At 43.4% G+C, this 16,609-nt stretch overlaps 1 protein-coding gene across 1 annotated transcript in view; it reads right to left on the bottom strand.

Annotated features, from left to right (window-relative positions):
* Positions 1–9,351, bottom strand: part of Il2ra (interleukin 2 receptor subunit alpha) — a 38,995-nt gene extending 29,644 nt beyond the window's left edge. Inside the window, exon 1 of the mRNA XM_040755541.1 lies at positions 8,758–9,351. Coding sequence (XP_040611475.1) covers positions 8,758–8,821 — 64 coding nt within the window. The 5' untranslated portion in view covers positions 8,822–9,351. The remainder of the gene's footprint in view (positions 1–8,757) is intronic.
* Between the last annotated feature and the right edge of the window lie 7,258 nt (positions 9,352–16,609).

Below are 16,609 nucleotides of genomic sequence, written 5' to 3'. Positions count from 1 at the left end.
AAAAAGAGGCCAAGGTTATGCTGGGTAGTAATATGCTCTGAAAGCATGAGAACTCAGGTTTGGATCTCTATTACCCATGTAAACATCTGAGCTGGAAGCTCAGCTGGGGGACGCAGGAGGATCACTGGAACTTTCTCACCAGATGGCCTAGCTCAATAGGTGAGCTCCAGGTTCAGTGAGAGACCCTGTCTCAAGAAATAAATACATACATACATACATAAAAATAAATAAATAAAAGGTGGAAAGACAAAAGAAGATGGAATGCTTAACTCTGATCTCCACACACGTGCATATATACATGCATGTGTACACACAAACACACACATATACACACACAAGAAATACATGAGATTCAACAGGTAGGCCATTCTGGTAGACTGTGGAGCTGTTGTGTAAAGGTAGGTAGTGGGCAGAGGTACTAAAAACTCGAATTCTAGAACCGTTCTCATTGTGTTACATCTGCTACTGTTTTAACTGATGAAAGACTCAGTTTGTCAAGTATAAAGTGGAGATAATAAGAACTACTGTTTTTTTGAGAGTGAGGTGCTCACCATACAGCCCTGACTGGCTTAGAACTCCCTATAGCAGTGATTCTCAACCGGTGTGTTGTAGGTCACCTAAGACCATTGGAAAACAGAAATATTTACATTACATCATCATAATGGTAATAAAGTTACCAGTATGAAATAGCAATGAAAATAATTTTAAGGTTATGAGTCACCGCAACATGAGGAACCATATTAAAGGGTCACAGTATTAGGAAGCTTGAGAACCACTGCTCTATGTAGAGATCTGCTGTGTTGGTTTCCCAAGGCACAGAACTACCTTATTTTGAAAATTGACCCAAGAGATACTGATTTAACACAATACCTGGAAAACTACACATGGGCAGTGAACGTAAGTTCTTGTTGTTATTACTGTTTAAAATGCTTCTTCTGGGACTGAGGAGGACAACCTTTCATGATTCCAGTTTCAGGGGATCTAATACCTTATTCTGGCCTCCATGGGCACTAAGTATGTCCATAGTGCACATATACACATGCAGGCCAAACACCCATACACAGAAAATAAAATCTTTTAAAATTTTTTTTGGTTTTACGAGACAGGGTTTCTCTGTATTGTTTTGGAGGCTGTCGGTCCAGCCCTGCCTCGAACTCACAGAGATCCGCCTGCCTCTACCTCCCGAGTGCTGGGATTAAAGGTGTGCGCCACCACTGCCCGGCAATCCTTTAAATTTTTAAAGAAAGAAATAAAATGCTGCTTCTTTTGGGTGAAACCTTTTACTGCTAGCAGTCCAGTCATTCGAGCATAAGCCTCCTGCATGCAGGATGCCTGCTGCTGCCTTGTGAGCAGGGGGCTGAAGCCTAGTGAACCTGCAGGATGGAGCAGGCTGTCAAGTTAGAAGCCCTGACATCCTGGCCTTCTGGTATGAGGTTCACAGGGCTGGGTTAGAGTTAAAAACACAGATGTAGGACTAGGAGACTCAAAACTTCTTTGACCACATCCAGGGCTGTCACGTGATACTGGCATGCTGGTCCGTAATCCATCATGTCAAAGCAATCTACTAGAGACAACTAACACCTGTAGGTATGGGATTAAAGTAGGATAGGGAGCATGCAAAGTCTTTGTCTGAGTAAAAGTACTGCTGCTGCTGCTGCTGCTGATGTTGTTACTGTTGCACACACCCATGAATGCGCATCTGTCATGCATTTGCATGTGGAGGCTTGAAGTCAACCTCAGGCGCCATTCCTTGGGAGCCATCCACCTTTCTCTTAAGATCCGGTTTCCCATCAGCCTAGAGCTCACTGATTTGGCTGGTAGACCAGTGGGCCCCATGGTTCTGCTCTGCTTTCCCAGCACTGGGATTACAAACATGTGCCACCATGTTCAGCTTTTTATGTGGGGAAAGTATTAATTTTTATCAGAGAACCACTGTGTACTTGAACCTCATTTTGTTCAGATACACATCTGTATGCATGTGTATACTTCTTTGAATATACACATGAATATGACAGGTATAGTTCATCAGTTTGGATGCTCTGTTCAGCTTCTCTGTCTTTAGTTGACCATGCATGGATAACTGTCCATGGGTACAGCTTCAGCAAAACCATATGCAATAATATCTTCTAGCATCTATTATTCCTAAGCATCCTTATGAGGTAGGTTCTCCAAAAGCCCTTCTCAGAGGGTCTTCCTTAATTACCCAGACAGCATTATGCTCTCTATATTCTAACCACTTACAGCCTTCATACATTGTGTTATACAGACCTTGAAACATTTGATCAACGTTTGATCTTCTCTGGAGTTGCTTCCCCTTTTAGTTCTGTGTGGGTAGTTAGTGTGCATTTCTCCTGTTATGTGATAGTCTGCTGTTAAGAACTCGGCCTGTGCACTGACAACACTGGCCTCATGTTGGAGCCTGTTTGAACTAGAATTTCAATCAACCAAATCCCTACCCACAGTACTTTATAACAAAATCTCTGGGTGTCTTGTAAAGTGTGGGAAGTTCTACTCTATTTTCTGTTACGAGCAATAATGAAGTAACGAAATTTGACCACACAGGAATCGTTTCTATTTCTCTTTCTCCTCTTCCCTCTCCCTCTCCCTACTCCCCATCCTCCTCCTCTTCTCATGGTTTGTTCTTTTTAAAACTGTCTCACTGCGGAGCTTTGGGCTGGCTTCAAACTCACAATCCTGCGCCAGTCTCCCAAAGGTGGATTATAGGTGTATACACCATGCCTGACTGGGCCATTATTTTATTTCTCTAAAGTGTTAGTTGGATTTCAGTCCTCACTGTATCTCCATTGTTTGGAGAGACATAAAAAACAATATCATCAGTGTGTCTGGTTTATCTCCCCGGAGAGTCTGACTTCCCTGGCCTTAAGAAGTCCTAGTTACCACTTTTACAAGATCCCAGGTGCACATTCTAATGTACAGCTGGTATTGGGAAATACTGTTCCTCAGACAGTCCCCAGTGAGACCCGTGTTTTCCTACTGATGAAGGCAAATCCCAAGATGACCATAAAATTAAATAGCCAAAAGCTATCTGAGTAACATTAGAGTAGAAAATATCTAAAATTTCCAGGGATGTCTTAATTATTGTTTTCCCTGCAAACGGGTGACTTCCCTGAAAACGTGGTAGGGATTGGTAGTAGAATGGAGTGTTGACTCATTGGCAGATGTTGGCTTTCCCTTGGCAGTCTTCAAGATAGAAACCACTCAGCAGATATTTAATCTTCCCTGTTGAAGAAAAAGGGCTGTTTCTTTTCTCGTCTCTATAATCCTAATTCGTGGATGGATGGCTGGAGGGAGAAATGGATATTACTTCTGAGACTCAGAATAAAGATGCACAAGAAATATTGGGTCAGAGACTTTGGAGATCCCCCATGGAGGGCCTAACCCTCCCTGGGGAGCAGAGGGGGGATGGGGCGGGGGCTGGGGGTGTTGGTGGGGAGGGAGAGGGAGCTGGGATTGACATGTGAAGCAAGTTTGTTTCTAATTTAAGGAGAAAAAAAAAGAAATATTGGTTCAGTATTCAAGACGCCCGGGTTCTAGTCCAGACTTTATTTGAAACCCATTCATGGGTGAAAGGTTTTTAACATTTTTTAGAGAGTTATTCTTATTTATGTGTGTGTCTATATATACATGCAGACCAGATGTCACTGGATCCATACAGGCAGTTGTGAGACTCCCAGCATGGGTATGAAGAACCAGGCTCATCAGAAGTGGCGTGTGCTCCTACCACTCAGTCTTGGGGTTTATAACCTTTTTGAAGTAATGTATTGAATGAAGGTGCTCTTTTTTCATGGCTCAAGATAAAGAGAAGAGAGAGATAACTTCACACTCCTTTTTTTTTCCTTTGTCTGCTCTCCTGACCATCCTTTTTTTTTTTTTAATTAGAAGCAATCCTATTTTACATATCAATCCCAGTTCCCTCTCCCTCCCATCCTCCCCTGGCCCCCATCGGCCCATCCCCTCCCCCTATCCCATCCCCCTTCTGCTCCCCAGGGAGGGTGAGACCTTCCATGGGGGAATCATCAAAGTCTGTCACATCATTTGGAGCCTAGGCCCTCCCCGTGTGTCTAAGCTGAGAGGGTATCCCTCTGTGGGTAATGTGCTTCCCAAGTCCATTCGTACCTATGCTAGGGATAAATACTGATCCATTACCAGAGGCCCCATAGACTGTCCAGGCCTCCTAACTGACACCCATGTTCAGGGGGCCTAGTGTGGTCCTATGCTGGTTTCCCAGCTGTCAGTCTGAGCTCCATGAGCTCCCCTTGTTCAGGTCAGCTGTTTCTGTGAGTTTCCCCAGCCTGGTATCGACCCCTTTGCTCATCACTCCTCCCTTTCTACAACTGAATTCCTCCAGAGAAGCTAGGAAACAAGAAGGATCCTAAGAGAGACACACAGGGTCCCCCAGAGAAGAGGAAAGGGACAAGATCTGAGCAAATTGGGAGCATGGAGAGGGGGGCAGAGGGAGTTAGGAGAAAGAGAAGAGGACAAGAGGAGGGGGGGAGGAGGACATGAGGGATCAGGAAGATTGAATAAGGGGAAGAATGTAGGAGAGCAAGAAAAGAGATACTACAATAGAGGGAGCCATTATAGGTTTAAAGAGAAATCTGGCACTAGGGAAATGTCCAGAAATCTACAAGGATGACCCCCAACTAAGAATCTAAGCAATAGTGGAGAGGGTACCTAAAATGCCCTTCCCCTATAATTCGATTGATGACTACCTGAAATACCATCCTAGAGCCTTCATCCAGTAGCTGATGGAAGCAGAAGCAGAGATTCACACTCATTTTGAGAGACAGGGACATCGTTTGAGGGAAGAAATTCCCACAGAAAGCGAACATAGGAAGACTTCACCAAAACACAGTGATGTTTTTACCCTACACCCACAACTTAAGCAATACGAAAATAGTAACCATGCTGCAAAGCAGGGCAGTACCTTTTGAGAGTGGGAAATAACCTGCAACTGAGCTATCAGATTTCGGTCTGTTGATACTGGGTGACCTTTCAATCCATCTGGTACTGGGCATGTCTTTGGTTGGGAACTTTTCTTGTTTCCAAAAGTACCCCAGAATAAATTTTTTTGTGCAAAACTTTTTTATTTCCAGAATTCTGTCCATAGAATGATGGAGCTGGAAGGGGATTTCAAGATCTCTATATCAACCCTCTTTTGCAGAGAGAAATTTGCTGGAAGCTGTGACTTCCTAGGTCTTCTCTTTGGTTCCCCTGTGACCTGCCTTCATGGTGTCCATTACTACCACAGGAGTGATTTCCACAAGAAATTACACAGAAGTATCTAGAATTCTCAAAGTTTTTGAGTGTGTGAGTGTGTGTGTGTGTGTGTGTGTGTCTGTCTGTCTGTCTGTCTGTCTGTCTCCAGGGCTGGGGAGATGGCTTAGTTTGTAAAGTGATTGCTTCATGAGTATGGCGACCTCAGTTCTGATCCCTAGTGCCCATATCAAAGCTGAGCATGGGAGCTGGAAAGATGACTCAGCAATTAAAAGTACTTGTTGATCTTGCAGAGGACCCAGGTTCGCTTCCCAAAACCACCTGGGAACTTATAACTGTCTGTATTTCCAGTCCCAGAGGATCCAATGCTCTCTTCTGACCTCTGAGGGTACTGGGTAGTCATGTAGTACACATATAAACATGCAGACAAAACACTCATAACCTAAAATAAAATACTACAAAAATTAAAAAGAAGAAAAGTGGGATGGGATAGTCATACCTTTAATGCCAGCTCTTGGAAAGCAGAAATGGGCAGGTTCCTGAGCTCTCTGCCAAGCCAGCCTAGCCTAACAATGTAGCTCCTAGCCAACAAGAAACCTCATTTCCAAACAACAATTAAACTTCCAAATGGCACCTGAGGATTAAAACCCAGTTGACTTTTGGCCTACACACACACACACACACACACACACACGCACGCACGCACGCACGCACGCACGCACGCGCACACACACGCGCACGCTTATGTGGGAGCGTGTTCATATGCACACCTATCCAGATGAACACGCACATCTATGCATGAACACAAAAGAGATCCCATGAATTCTTGTCTTGAGAGAAACAGAGTGGTGGAGCTGTAGAGCACACAAACTGATTTTTCAGAGCATGGCCAACTGACACATAAGTGGATGGAGTCAATGTTTTTGTTGTTGTTGTTGTTATTGTTGTTTTCAGTTCTCAAAGCTAAATGGAGAATAAGCATGGGTTACTTGACTCCTTTATTAAGTGTTCCCAGTGCTTAGCAAAGCCCCATCTCTCCAAGGTCTATTTTGATGATGAAGACAGCAACAATAGCTGTAATACTGTGGAGAAACTGAAGGATCACGTGTGAAGCATGTGTCATAATAACAAAGCTGAAGATGGGAAATTCTAGTGTGGGTAGCAGCCCTTACCAGAAGGGATAATTACACAAGCATATCACCTTAATGGGTTTCCACACCGTTTGTCTTTTGACTCTATAGGGATAAAGATTTGATTACAGAATTCCTAGAATGAAAGATGATCAAAGGGCATCTCAGAATTTCCACAATTCTGAGAAAGGTGCCTTCAGTAGCTCACTGTGTTGGCAATATCAGGGAGAATTCTCTTTTAACCACATCCCAAGACCCAGTAATATAGAGACTAAAAACACCCAGGTTGACTAATACATCCCTTGTACCACATCACACTTTTAAATGGTGGCTTTGGAAATTTTCAGAATGAAAGTCTGCCTTATGAATCAGCTAGAAATTGCATATTTGTTGACAGCCTATTTTGTTTCATTAAAGTCCTCTTGCCCCCAAGGAATAGAAAGAGTTGTTTTTTCTTTTTCTAAACTTTTTAAAATTCAAGATTTATTTATTTTTATATGTTTAGGTGTTTGGCCTATGTATATGCCTGTGCACCATGTGTACACAGTGCCTGTGGAGGCCAAAAGAGGGTGTCAGATTCCCTGGAACTGGGAGTTACAGATGGCTGTAGCCACCGCGTGGGGTCCTGGGTCCACTGTAAGAGTAATGAGTGCTCTAAACCAAGGAGCCATCTCTCCAACCCCGCTAACTGTTTAAACTGGATTCTTCCTGGAGGAAAAAGAAATCTTAAATGAGTATCTCTTGCGCCTTGGTAGTGTCTGAGCCACTTTCTGACCTCGACATTCCTATCCATTTCTTGATCTTTCTCCTGGAAATCAATTTGCCTCTTGACATACCTCCTTGTACCTGCTCTCCTTGTTCTCTCAGCCAGGGTCACTCTGGTCTTGTTTTCAACAGAAAGAACAAGCTGGGTTTGAGCCTTGCAACCATGATAATCTGAGTTTGAGGTTATTTTGTGGATTCATGATACTCACACTGCAAAGTGGTTCCAAATTGTAATAAAATTTATACAACTGTACATCAAATTGTACTCTATAAATGGCATCCCCTAACATTTTCAAGTAGTTTTTCATTGCCTCCCAAATGCTACTAACACATTTTGAACTCTGGACTAGGAATGCAGCTCAGTAGTAGAGTACTTGTCCAGCATGTTCAAGGCCTTGGATCTCTATCCCCAACAATACAGGAAAAGAAAAAGTTTGAACTTTGTGTCCAGGGCTTTAATTCTTTTGGCCTAAGCCCTATCTTTCTGTTATTTACCCAATATCCCCATATTCCTACCCAGGATAGAGAATTCATGGCACTGCTTACTGATTCTCCTTGCACCTCTATGTCTTCTCATCCTAAATCTTCCCTTATGGAAATTTGCCAGTCCCCAGAGCTCAGCAGACATGCCAACATGCCACTATCATGAAGGCTTCTATGACAACCCCACACTTCTGTAGCTTTAAATACTTTTTAGCCTGTATTACTGTCATCTCTCTCTCTCTCTCTCTCTCTCTCTCTCTCCATATATATATATATATATATGGGCAGATATTTTGTAAAACCAAGTAAATTAAGGGCTCTGAATGGCAATCCACAACTGCGACTCATAACATCACAAGTCTGCTTGAAATGCTTTCCTCGGAGACATCGAGACATCATATGTTTGATTGGAAAGACTTGGTTGTTCTGACTTGGACTAACCTGGCAAGTATGCTGTTGAGGAAAAGATGCTGTTGAGGGAGAAATTGAATTGATCTTCCTAAAATCTTGACAATCTTAACTCCAAAGTCACAATGTTTCTACACCTGGTCACCATATGGCCCAACACTATGTAGTCACTTGCCCCAAAATCACCAACCAAGCTCCACGTATATGTTGTAATTTTTCTCTTCTCAATGCATTTTTCTGGAGTCATTTAAGAATAAATTTCTAGAAATTAAGAATATGAAATAATAGGCTTTCAAAAATATGTATTTTCAGCTGGTGAGTTGGTATTCACAGAAGCAGGTAGATCTTTATGAATGTGAGGCCAATGTAGTCTACATGGCAAGTTCCAGGCAATCCAAGAGTACATAATGAACATTCTCCCAAACTTTATTTCTCTTTCTGGGTTAGCAAGAAAAACAGCATTAGAAAATTCACCCTCAAATAAGAAGAGTTATTTGATACATGAGAATCTGTCTCAAAAAAAACCCCAAAAGTAAATAGGACTATGAGTAATAAAATCCTTCATGCCCTTCTAAGGAAAGTTTCTAGATTAGGGGTTACTGAGGCACAAAATAAGGTCCTGGTGGACCATGAACAACAAGGTTCAACCCCCTTCTCATAGTTTCCTACCTGGTTCTGTAGCTGAGAAATGGTAGGCTTCCCAAGATTCCCAGGGCAGCTTCTTGCCTCTTACCTGTTAGAGAACTGGGTATCATGATGAATGAGAGCAATCCCAGTATCACCAAGTGTGTCTCCATCTTCCTGGCCCGTGGAATCAGGATGGAGCAGGGAACTGGATGAAATTCTGTGCAGTATGTTGGGTTAGCCTCTTTCCGGCATCCTACTGGGAGGATGCCAGAGCAAGGGCTTAGTCCTCTCAGGCTGTCATCTTGGCTTTTTATATAATGTCAATGACAGTCAGGAGTTGTTCTATTTAAGCATTAGGCTGATCTGCTCAGCAGGAAGTTGTGCCTACTCTGTTCTGTGATCTCAGATAGGAAGTGTTTTTTGATGACAATATAGTTTGCGGTAATTTCTCAAACCAGTTTTTTTTCTTGTCAAGTTCAATTACTGGGAGGTGTGGGCTGTGTTTGGTGAGAAGGATTGGGCTCCACTTATGAATCCTTTCTTGTGCTTCACCCATAAAAGGAAAGGGAGATTCCCCTGCCGTTGCCGGAGGGGTGAGCAAGCACTTCTTGGCAGTGGTCTCATTTAGGGTTTTGTAAACTGAGTCTTCTTGGGGGAGTCCCCACCAGAGGACTCAACAGAGGTTGTGGAGGATAGAGAATCAAGGTCATGGAAGGACATGGAAGGGCAGCTTTGGCCAAACATGGACATTTCATCTAAACTGGCATGACCCTGGAGCCCTCTTAGACATTTAACTGGGTTCCAGGCTGTGCTATGTGCTTAGAGGATGATGACAAACAAACGTGTGCAGTCCACACATGAGGTTTTTTAAATAATTCTGACACATAGTTCATTGTGCCATGGATGTGGGATACACAAATACAGAAGACAGACTGGTGCCTAGATGAGTTTGCAGTTGCAATGGAAGACTTGAGTATGACTTCTCCCAGGCCTTTCAGAACCCTTTGTATTCCCCCATAGCATCACCATGCTGTCTTGTCATCCGCTGTTTATACGCCTTTTAACCTCTAGCTTAGTTGCTGTTCATCTTGTTTTGTGCATAAGATCTGATGAAATCTTGGTTTCCTCCCTTGAGGGAAAAATGCACACAGACCTATCATCAGGAAATCTATAGACCATTTATAGGAGTGTCACAGGCACTTTGAAGTCTAAGAGTCTGGGGATCTTAGGTTAAAGGTATCACACTGAGGGCTTCTGGAGACAGGTTATATCCAATGTATTTTTGATATCACCATCGAATAGTACATAACACATATGGATGTTCAACCATGATTCATTAAGACACACATGATCATGAATATATAACAAGCATACATTTCAGACATAACGTGTCATAGTTATTTTTCCAAACCTGCTGGAAATAGCAGTTTCCACTAAGTCCATTTCAAATATTCCTTCCCTGGTAGAGACTTTCAAGGAAGAAAAGGTAGTCTAGATGACCCCAATAGATTAATTTAAGCAACGTTTGGCTAAAGGTCACTATGTTCCTTTAGGACAGGTGGTTGGTCAACTGTATAAAGCTGAGTAGCAGTATATCAGGAAGTCGCTCAACTCTATTATCAGAAACGTTTGGTATTTCTCAGAAGAAACTGCTCATCATACGAGCAACCAAATATCTGACCCAGATTGCCTCATCTTAAGAGGTGAGGCTTTGCTCTTCCTAACAGTAAAGGTGGCGGTTCTGCTCATGATGCAGAAGAGCAGGAGGGACTTAGCAAGGGAAAAGTAACGGGTGGATATGTTCAGGAAAGACATAAGGGTTGTCCCTGAGAGGTGAATGTAGTCTTCGTGTGTGGATCCTGCAGGCACAAGCCATGGTCAATAGTTAACCAGAAGTACAGTTGAGCTGGTGGCTAGAAGGTGAGGGTAGAAACGTCAGTTGGCTAGATTAACCCTGAAGAGGATTTTGAAAGGCAGAATAAAATGATTGGATCTGAGCCAATGGACATGTCCAAACAGGGTGGAGCATGATTCCAGTGTCCTAGCTAGTTTTATGTCAATGTCACATCAGATATTTGAAAAGGAGGAACCTCAGTTGAGACAATGTTTCCATAAAGATGTGGCTGTAGGGCATTTTTTTTAGTTAATTATTGATGGGGAAGGGCCCAGCCTATTATGGGTGGTGTCATCCTTGGACTTGATGGGCCTGTGTGCTAGAAAATGCAGACTGAAGCCGGGCGGTGGTGGCACACGCCTTTAATCCCAGCACTCGGGAGGCAGAGGCAGGTGGATCTCTGTGAGTTTGAGGTCTCCAGGACAGCCTCCAGAACAATACAGAGAAGCCCTGTCTCGGAAAAAACAAAAAAACAACAAAAAACAAAACACAACAAAAACATATGGAAGGGGTAGACTCTAGCACCTAGCACCCTTTAAAGCATTTTGTTGAATACATCTCTGAATTATACATTGTTAGCAGAGCAATGGATCCGTGTAAGGACAGGTTTCTCAGGTGGATCCCTGCTATTAGGGTACACGACTCTAGTTACAGAGAATCTCAAAGCACCTTGTAAATACCTTTTCTTTGAGACTTAGCTTCTGACTCTCATGTTAATAGTGAAAGAATATGAAAACATACTGAGACTGATTGTTTACATATATTCCACAGCACAGAGGTGTCATACTTAGGAGAAGAAATATGACCTCCACCAGTACCCCAGCTTACTACCTGGCCAGATATAAAAGAAAGCGATAGCCCCTCCCCCATCCCAAAGCCCTACCAGGCTGTGGTTGGGATGTATGATCAGCAGCCAGAGAGGAATGGATCTGTTAGATGAGAATTAAGAATTCTCCAGGGAGGCACTGCCTCTGCGCTTGCCTGTGTGCTACTCTGCCCAGCAATATTCAGAGACTGTGATCCCTAAGCTAGGATAAGAGGCAACATTACTCAAAGAGATACACATCTAGAACTCAAACACAAGTGCAAAATCAGGCACAGCTTTCTCTGTCAGCAGGCCTACGAGTCTCATGACTCCTCTCTCCTGTCTTTCCCATTACTCCTGTCCTTTACACCTACAGAGCAAGGCCATGGAGAGGAAAAGCTGAAACTCAGATCAAAGCACTTCATTTCTGTCAAGCAGTCCATGAACACATGTTGGCTGCATACCTGCATTGAAACAACCTGTTACACTGGGCTCTGAAGTCAAGAAGTTAAGATGTCATCACTGCCCAGAGTCTACTCAGGCAGAAAAAGAAACCAGCCCTTGAAAAGGGAAGCAATTGCTCACTGATCCTTGACACTGCCAGACTTGTCTGTTCTACGCTAGTGACACCACATGAAAACACCCTCACTCTGTCATTCCACACCCCTCTCCCAAGAGCCATGTGCTCATTTGTGGTCTCAGAATTAGAGAGGGAGAGGGGAGAGGAGGGAAGGGGGGTGGTGTGGAGGGGGGAGAAAAGGGGGAGGAGAGGAGCGGGAATGGGAAAGGGAAGGGAGGAGAGGACAGCAGAGGAGAGGGAAAAGAAGAGGAGGGAAGGGGAGTAGGAGAGGAGGGGAGAAGACAGGAGAGGAGAGAGAAGGGAGGGAAGAAAGAGAGGGGGTGGGGTAGGAGAGAGGATGGGAAATGGGGGTACAAAGAGAGGAGAAGAAAATGGAGGAGAGAGGAAAGTCGAGAGGAAGGAAACGGGAATATGTGGGAGTAAAGGACCCTTCATTTTCTTGGAGGATGGCTTGGAGCAGCTCAGGGAACTCACCATTTATGTATTTGTTGTATGTTTTAGGTGGTTTTCAGTCTATGAGGCATCAAGCCTTTATTTCTTAGACCACGGCTTGGATGTCCACCTAAGGAAAAGATTTTACTTTTACACAGTTCACGTGCTCATGGGTGCATCATTTTGTAGTATTCAAATCAATAAATATTAGTTAAGGATCTAGGAAGTGTAATCAAACATGAATTGAAAGGGATTTCTGCTCTCAAAGAGCTGGTTATCTAACCATGGAGATGGGAGGGAAGGGTCAGATAAGCCCCTATTAATAGTAAAGCATTCCAAATGGATCACCCCCACAGATGCCAAAAGGAGGGAGCATGGTAGGGAAGGGAGGCAAGCAGGTCTCAGTCCTTGTCAGATAGCTGGTGGAAAGACAGAGTCACTGTGGTCGACAACTTCCATCGCTGGCAGATATATGGGAACACTTCAGATTCTGCCCGATTTGGCAGCAGACAAACAGGCTTCTTTCTCTCAAACTGGTGTTAACAGAAGACGTCGGCTAATTCTGTGAAATCTACAGGTGCATCCTGTTATTGTGGCACGGGGCTGAATTTCTCAGCTCGTAATTTCCACTAGGTTTTTTAGACAGGGTCCTGTGGAAAACAGAATCCACTATGCACCAAGGAACCATCCTCTGTGCAAATGCTGGGTCCCCTAGGAGCTCCCTGACTTCTGAATTACTCCTCTAATAAATCACTGGGAGACTGCTGGCTTGTCAGACTCACACATCCAGTCCCTACGTTGAAAATTGAACATCAACTTAGCTATCATCTGCAGGTTATGCTAACCAGTCAGATTCCCATTTCCCTCCCTCCCTCCCCTCCCTCCTCTCGTGTGTGTGTGTGTGTGTGTGTGTGTGTGTGTGTGTGCATGCATGAGTGCAGGGGTACATGCAGGTGTTTGCATGTGTAGTGTGTGTGTGTGTGTGTGTGTGTGTGTGTGTGTGTGTGTGTGTGTAAGCCTTCGTGTGTGCAGGTGTTTGCCATGTGTAGGACCAGAGGAGGTTGACGTTGAGTGCCTTCAGTAATCACTCTTCATTATAGTTGGAGACAGGATCTCTTACTGAACCTGCAACTGGCTAAATTTTCCTCAACTGGCTGGTTATCAAGTCCTGTCTCTGTTTTCTTGTACTAGGATTCCAGGGCACCACTGATGGTGGGATTGAGCAGCAAACCTCGGTCTTCATGCTTATGTGGCCAGTAACTTCATTGACTGCCCCACCCTCCCAGCCCACGATCCCCCTTTCTATTGAGTGCTTGCCACATGGGCATCAGGAAAGTCCCCTTATCCTTCTGCCCTTGTTCTAGCTCCAGGGTGGACAATAGAGTGATTTAGTATCTCAAGCCAGTGATGAACTCCAGTGGCTTCTGGAGGCAAAGATTGTGAGGTTCTGTATCACTGGGCTGTGGGTTTTTGGAGGAAGATAAAGTCATGTCTGTCTCACTTTTTGTCTAGACGTCTATGTAAACTTTAGCTTTCCAACTGACTTCATTGACTCAAAGATTCTGCCCTCTTCTGTGTTGTTTTTTTTTTTCCAGGGCTGGTGATCTAACGCAGGGCCTGGCCCAGGCTAAGCAAGTGCCTCACCACCCAGCTATAGCCCCAGTACTTCCTTTAGTCTCACCTTCCTGAAGAACACATTTCTCCCTCCTTTCTTCAAGTTAGACTTAGAAATGACCAAAATACCATTGAAATTAATCCCGAATTCTTTAGCCTGATATTTACAAGTTTTCCTATTCAGCCGCAGCCTACCTCTTCAATATGAATTCTCCACCTTTTCGTCACATGTTCTGTTCTTTCACTATCCCCCCAATGGCCTCCTCTTTGCTAGTTGTCTTTGAAGAATCTGTAATTCCAAATTTTGCCCACTCCTTTTTAAAAAGTTAGGGTATAGTAATTATACAAAGCAATATGTTTCATTAAGATATTTTCCAGACATACAATAATACACTTGACTATATCTATTCCTCAATTACTTTAATTTTTTCCCTTTTTTGAAAATAGATATTTTCCCTCATGTAATATATCCTGATTACAGTTTCCCATCCCTCTACTCATTCCAGTTCCTCCCTACCTCCCTGCTCATTCAAATCCACTCCTTTTCTGTCTTTCATTAGAAAAAAAATAAGCTTCTGAGGGATAATAACAAAATATAAAAATAAAACAAACACTAACACATTGAATTTGAACAAAACAAACAGAAGGGAAAGAGCCCAAGAGAAGGCACAAGAATCAGAGACCCAGTCATTCACATGCTCGGTAATCCTATAAAAACACTCCACTGGAAGCCATACTATATACGCAAAGGACCTGGGGCAGACTTATGCAGGCTCTGTACATGCTGCAGAATTCTGTATCTGCGAGTTCCTATGTGCTTCGATCGTGTTGATTTAGAGGGCCTTCTTTTCTTGGTGTCATCCATCCCCTCTGGCTCTTATACTCTTTCCATCTCCTTTTCCACATGGTTCCCTGAGTCCTGAAGGAAAGGATTTGATGGAGATAACCCATTTAGGGCTTAGTGTTACAAGGTGTCACATGCTCTACATGTCTGGCTGTGAGTCTCTGTGTTTGTTCTCATCTGCTGAAGGAAGAAGCTTCTCTGAGGATGGCTGAACAAGGTACTGATTTATGAGTGTATCAAGTGTCATTAGGGGTCATTTATTGCTACATTTTTATTGTTGTTTTGTTTTAGAACAGTAATATTTGGTTTTGCCCTAGGTCCCTGGGGTATCTAGTCTTAGATTCTTGGTCATTCAAGCAGTGTCGTATATGGGTTCTGTCTTGTGGAGTGGGCCTCAAGTCAAATCAGACGTTGATTGATTACCTCCACAAGCTTTGTGCCAATATTGCCCTAGCATATCTTACAGGCAGGATAGCATTGTCTATCCAACGGTTTGTGGCTGAGTTGGTGTTTACCTTTTGGTATGTGCAGAGTATCTTCCTATACCAAAGATTCCAGAACATACAGGTAAAGGCTCTATGCAGGCACCAGCTTTACTTCTCCATGTTCAATGAGATGTGTAGGTGTTGTCTTCAGCAATGGGGCCTTGCTGTCAATTTGTGGAAAACAACCTATTGTCTTGGCAACAGCCTGGGTTGTTTGGAGATTCCCATTGGACTCCTTTGGCCAAAAATTCAATTAAATGTAACACAGTTCTGGTACTGGAAGCTTCATTTAGTGACAAGAGATAGCTAGTTGGGGTTCTATCACCCCAATTATTTGGTGATTTCCACTAGATTGCCTTCACATACGTATGTATGTAAGGAACCTGCTACTGCATTAAGTGTCTATACTACACCTCAAATGACCCTTACTTTTAAATACCTTTCTCTATATTCTCGACCCTTGTCCCTCTCTCCCCTTCACTTCTCCACTTGATTCTCCTGTTCTAGCCCCCACCCAAGCCTATCTATTGTATTCCCTTTCCTAATGAGATCTCTCTGTATTCCCTAGTTCCTTGCTCTACACCTAACTTCTGTGGTTCTACGGATTGTAGCTTGGTTGTCATTGACTTAACAGCTAATATATAAACAAATGCATATCATATTTGTCTTTTTGGATCTGGGATAACTAAATCAGGATGATGTTTTTTTAGTTCCATCTGTTTACCTCTGAATTTCTTGACCTCTTCCTCTTCCTCTTCTTCTTCTTCTCCTCCTTCTTCTTCTTCCCTGCCAAGTAGTACTCTATTGTATAAATGTACATTTTCTTTATCCGTTCTTCTGTTGAAGGACGTGTAGGTTGCTTCCAGTGTCTGGCTATTATGAACAGAGAAGCAATGAACATGGTTGAGAAAGTGTCCTTGTGGTAGGATGAAGCATATATGCCTAAGCATGGAATATTTGGGTGACTCCCGTCTTCATGAGGAACTACCACACTGAGTTCTATAGTGGCAATATAAGTTTTCACTCCCACCAGCAGGGGAAGTGTGGTCCTCATGCTCCGTATCCTCGCCAGTATCCGATGTCACTTGTGTTATTACTCTTAGCCATTCTGATAGGCGTAAGATGGAATCTCACTAGTTAGAATTTCAAGTTCTTTTTTTATATTTTTTCTTCATTTTAAATACCAACCACAGTTCCCCCTCTCCTCCTCCCCTCCTCTCACTTCTCCCCAACCTACCCCCAAATACACATCAGAAAGGGTAAGGTCTCCCATGGGGAGTCAACAAAGCCTGGCACATTCAGTT

Source organism: Mesocricetus auratus, unplaced genomic scaffold, assembly GCF_017639785.1.
Source record: "Mesocricetus auratus isolate SY011 unplaced genomic scaffold, BCM_Maur_2.0 Super-Scaffold_100013, whole genome shotgun sequence".
Taxonomy (NCBI): Eukaryota; Metazoa; Chordata; class Mammalia; order Rodentia; family Cricetidae; genus Mesocricetus; species Mesocricetus auratus.
The sequence above is the reverse complement of the archived record's forward strand: the minus strand, read 5'-3'. Positions and strand labels throughout refer to the sequence as shown.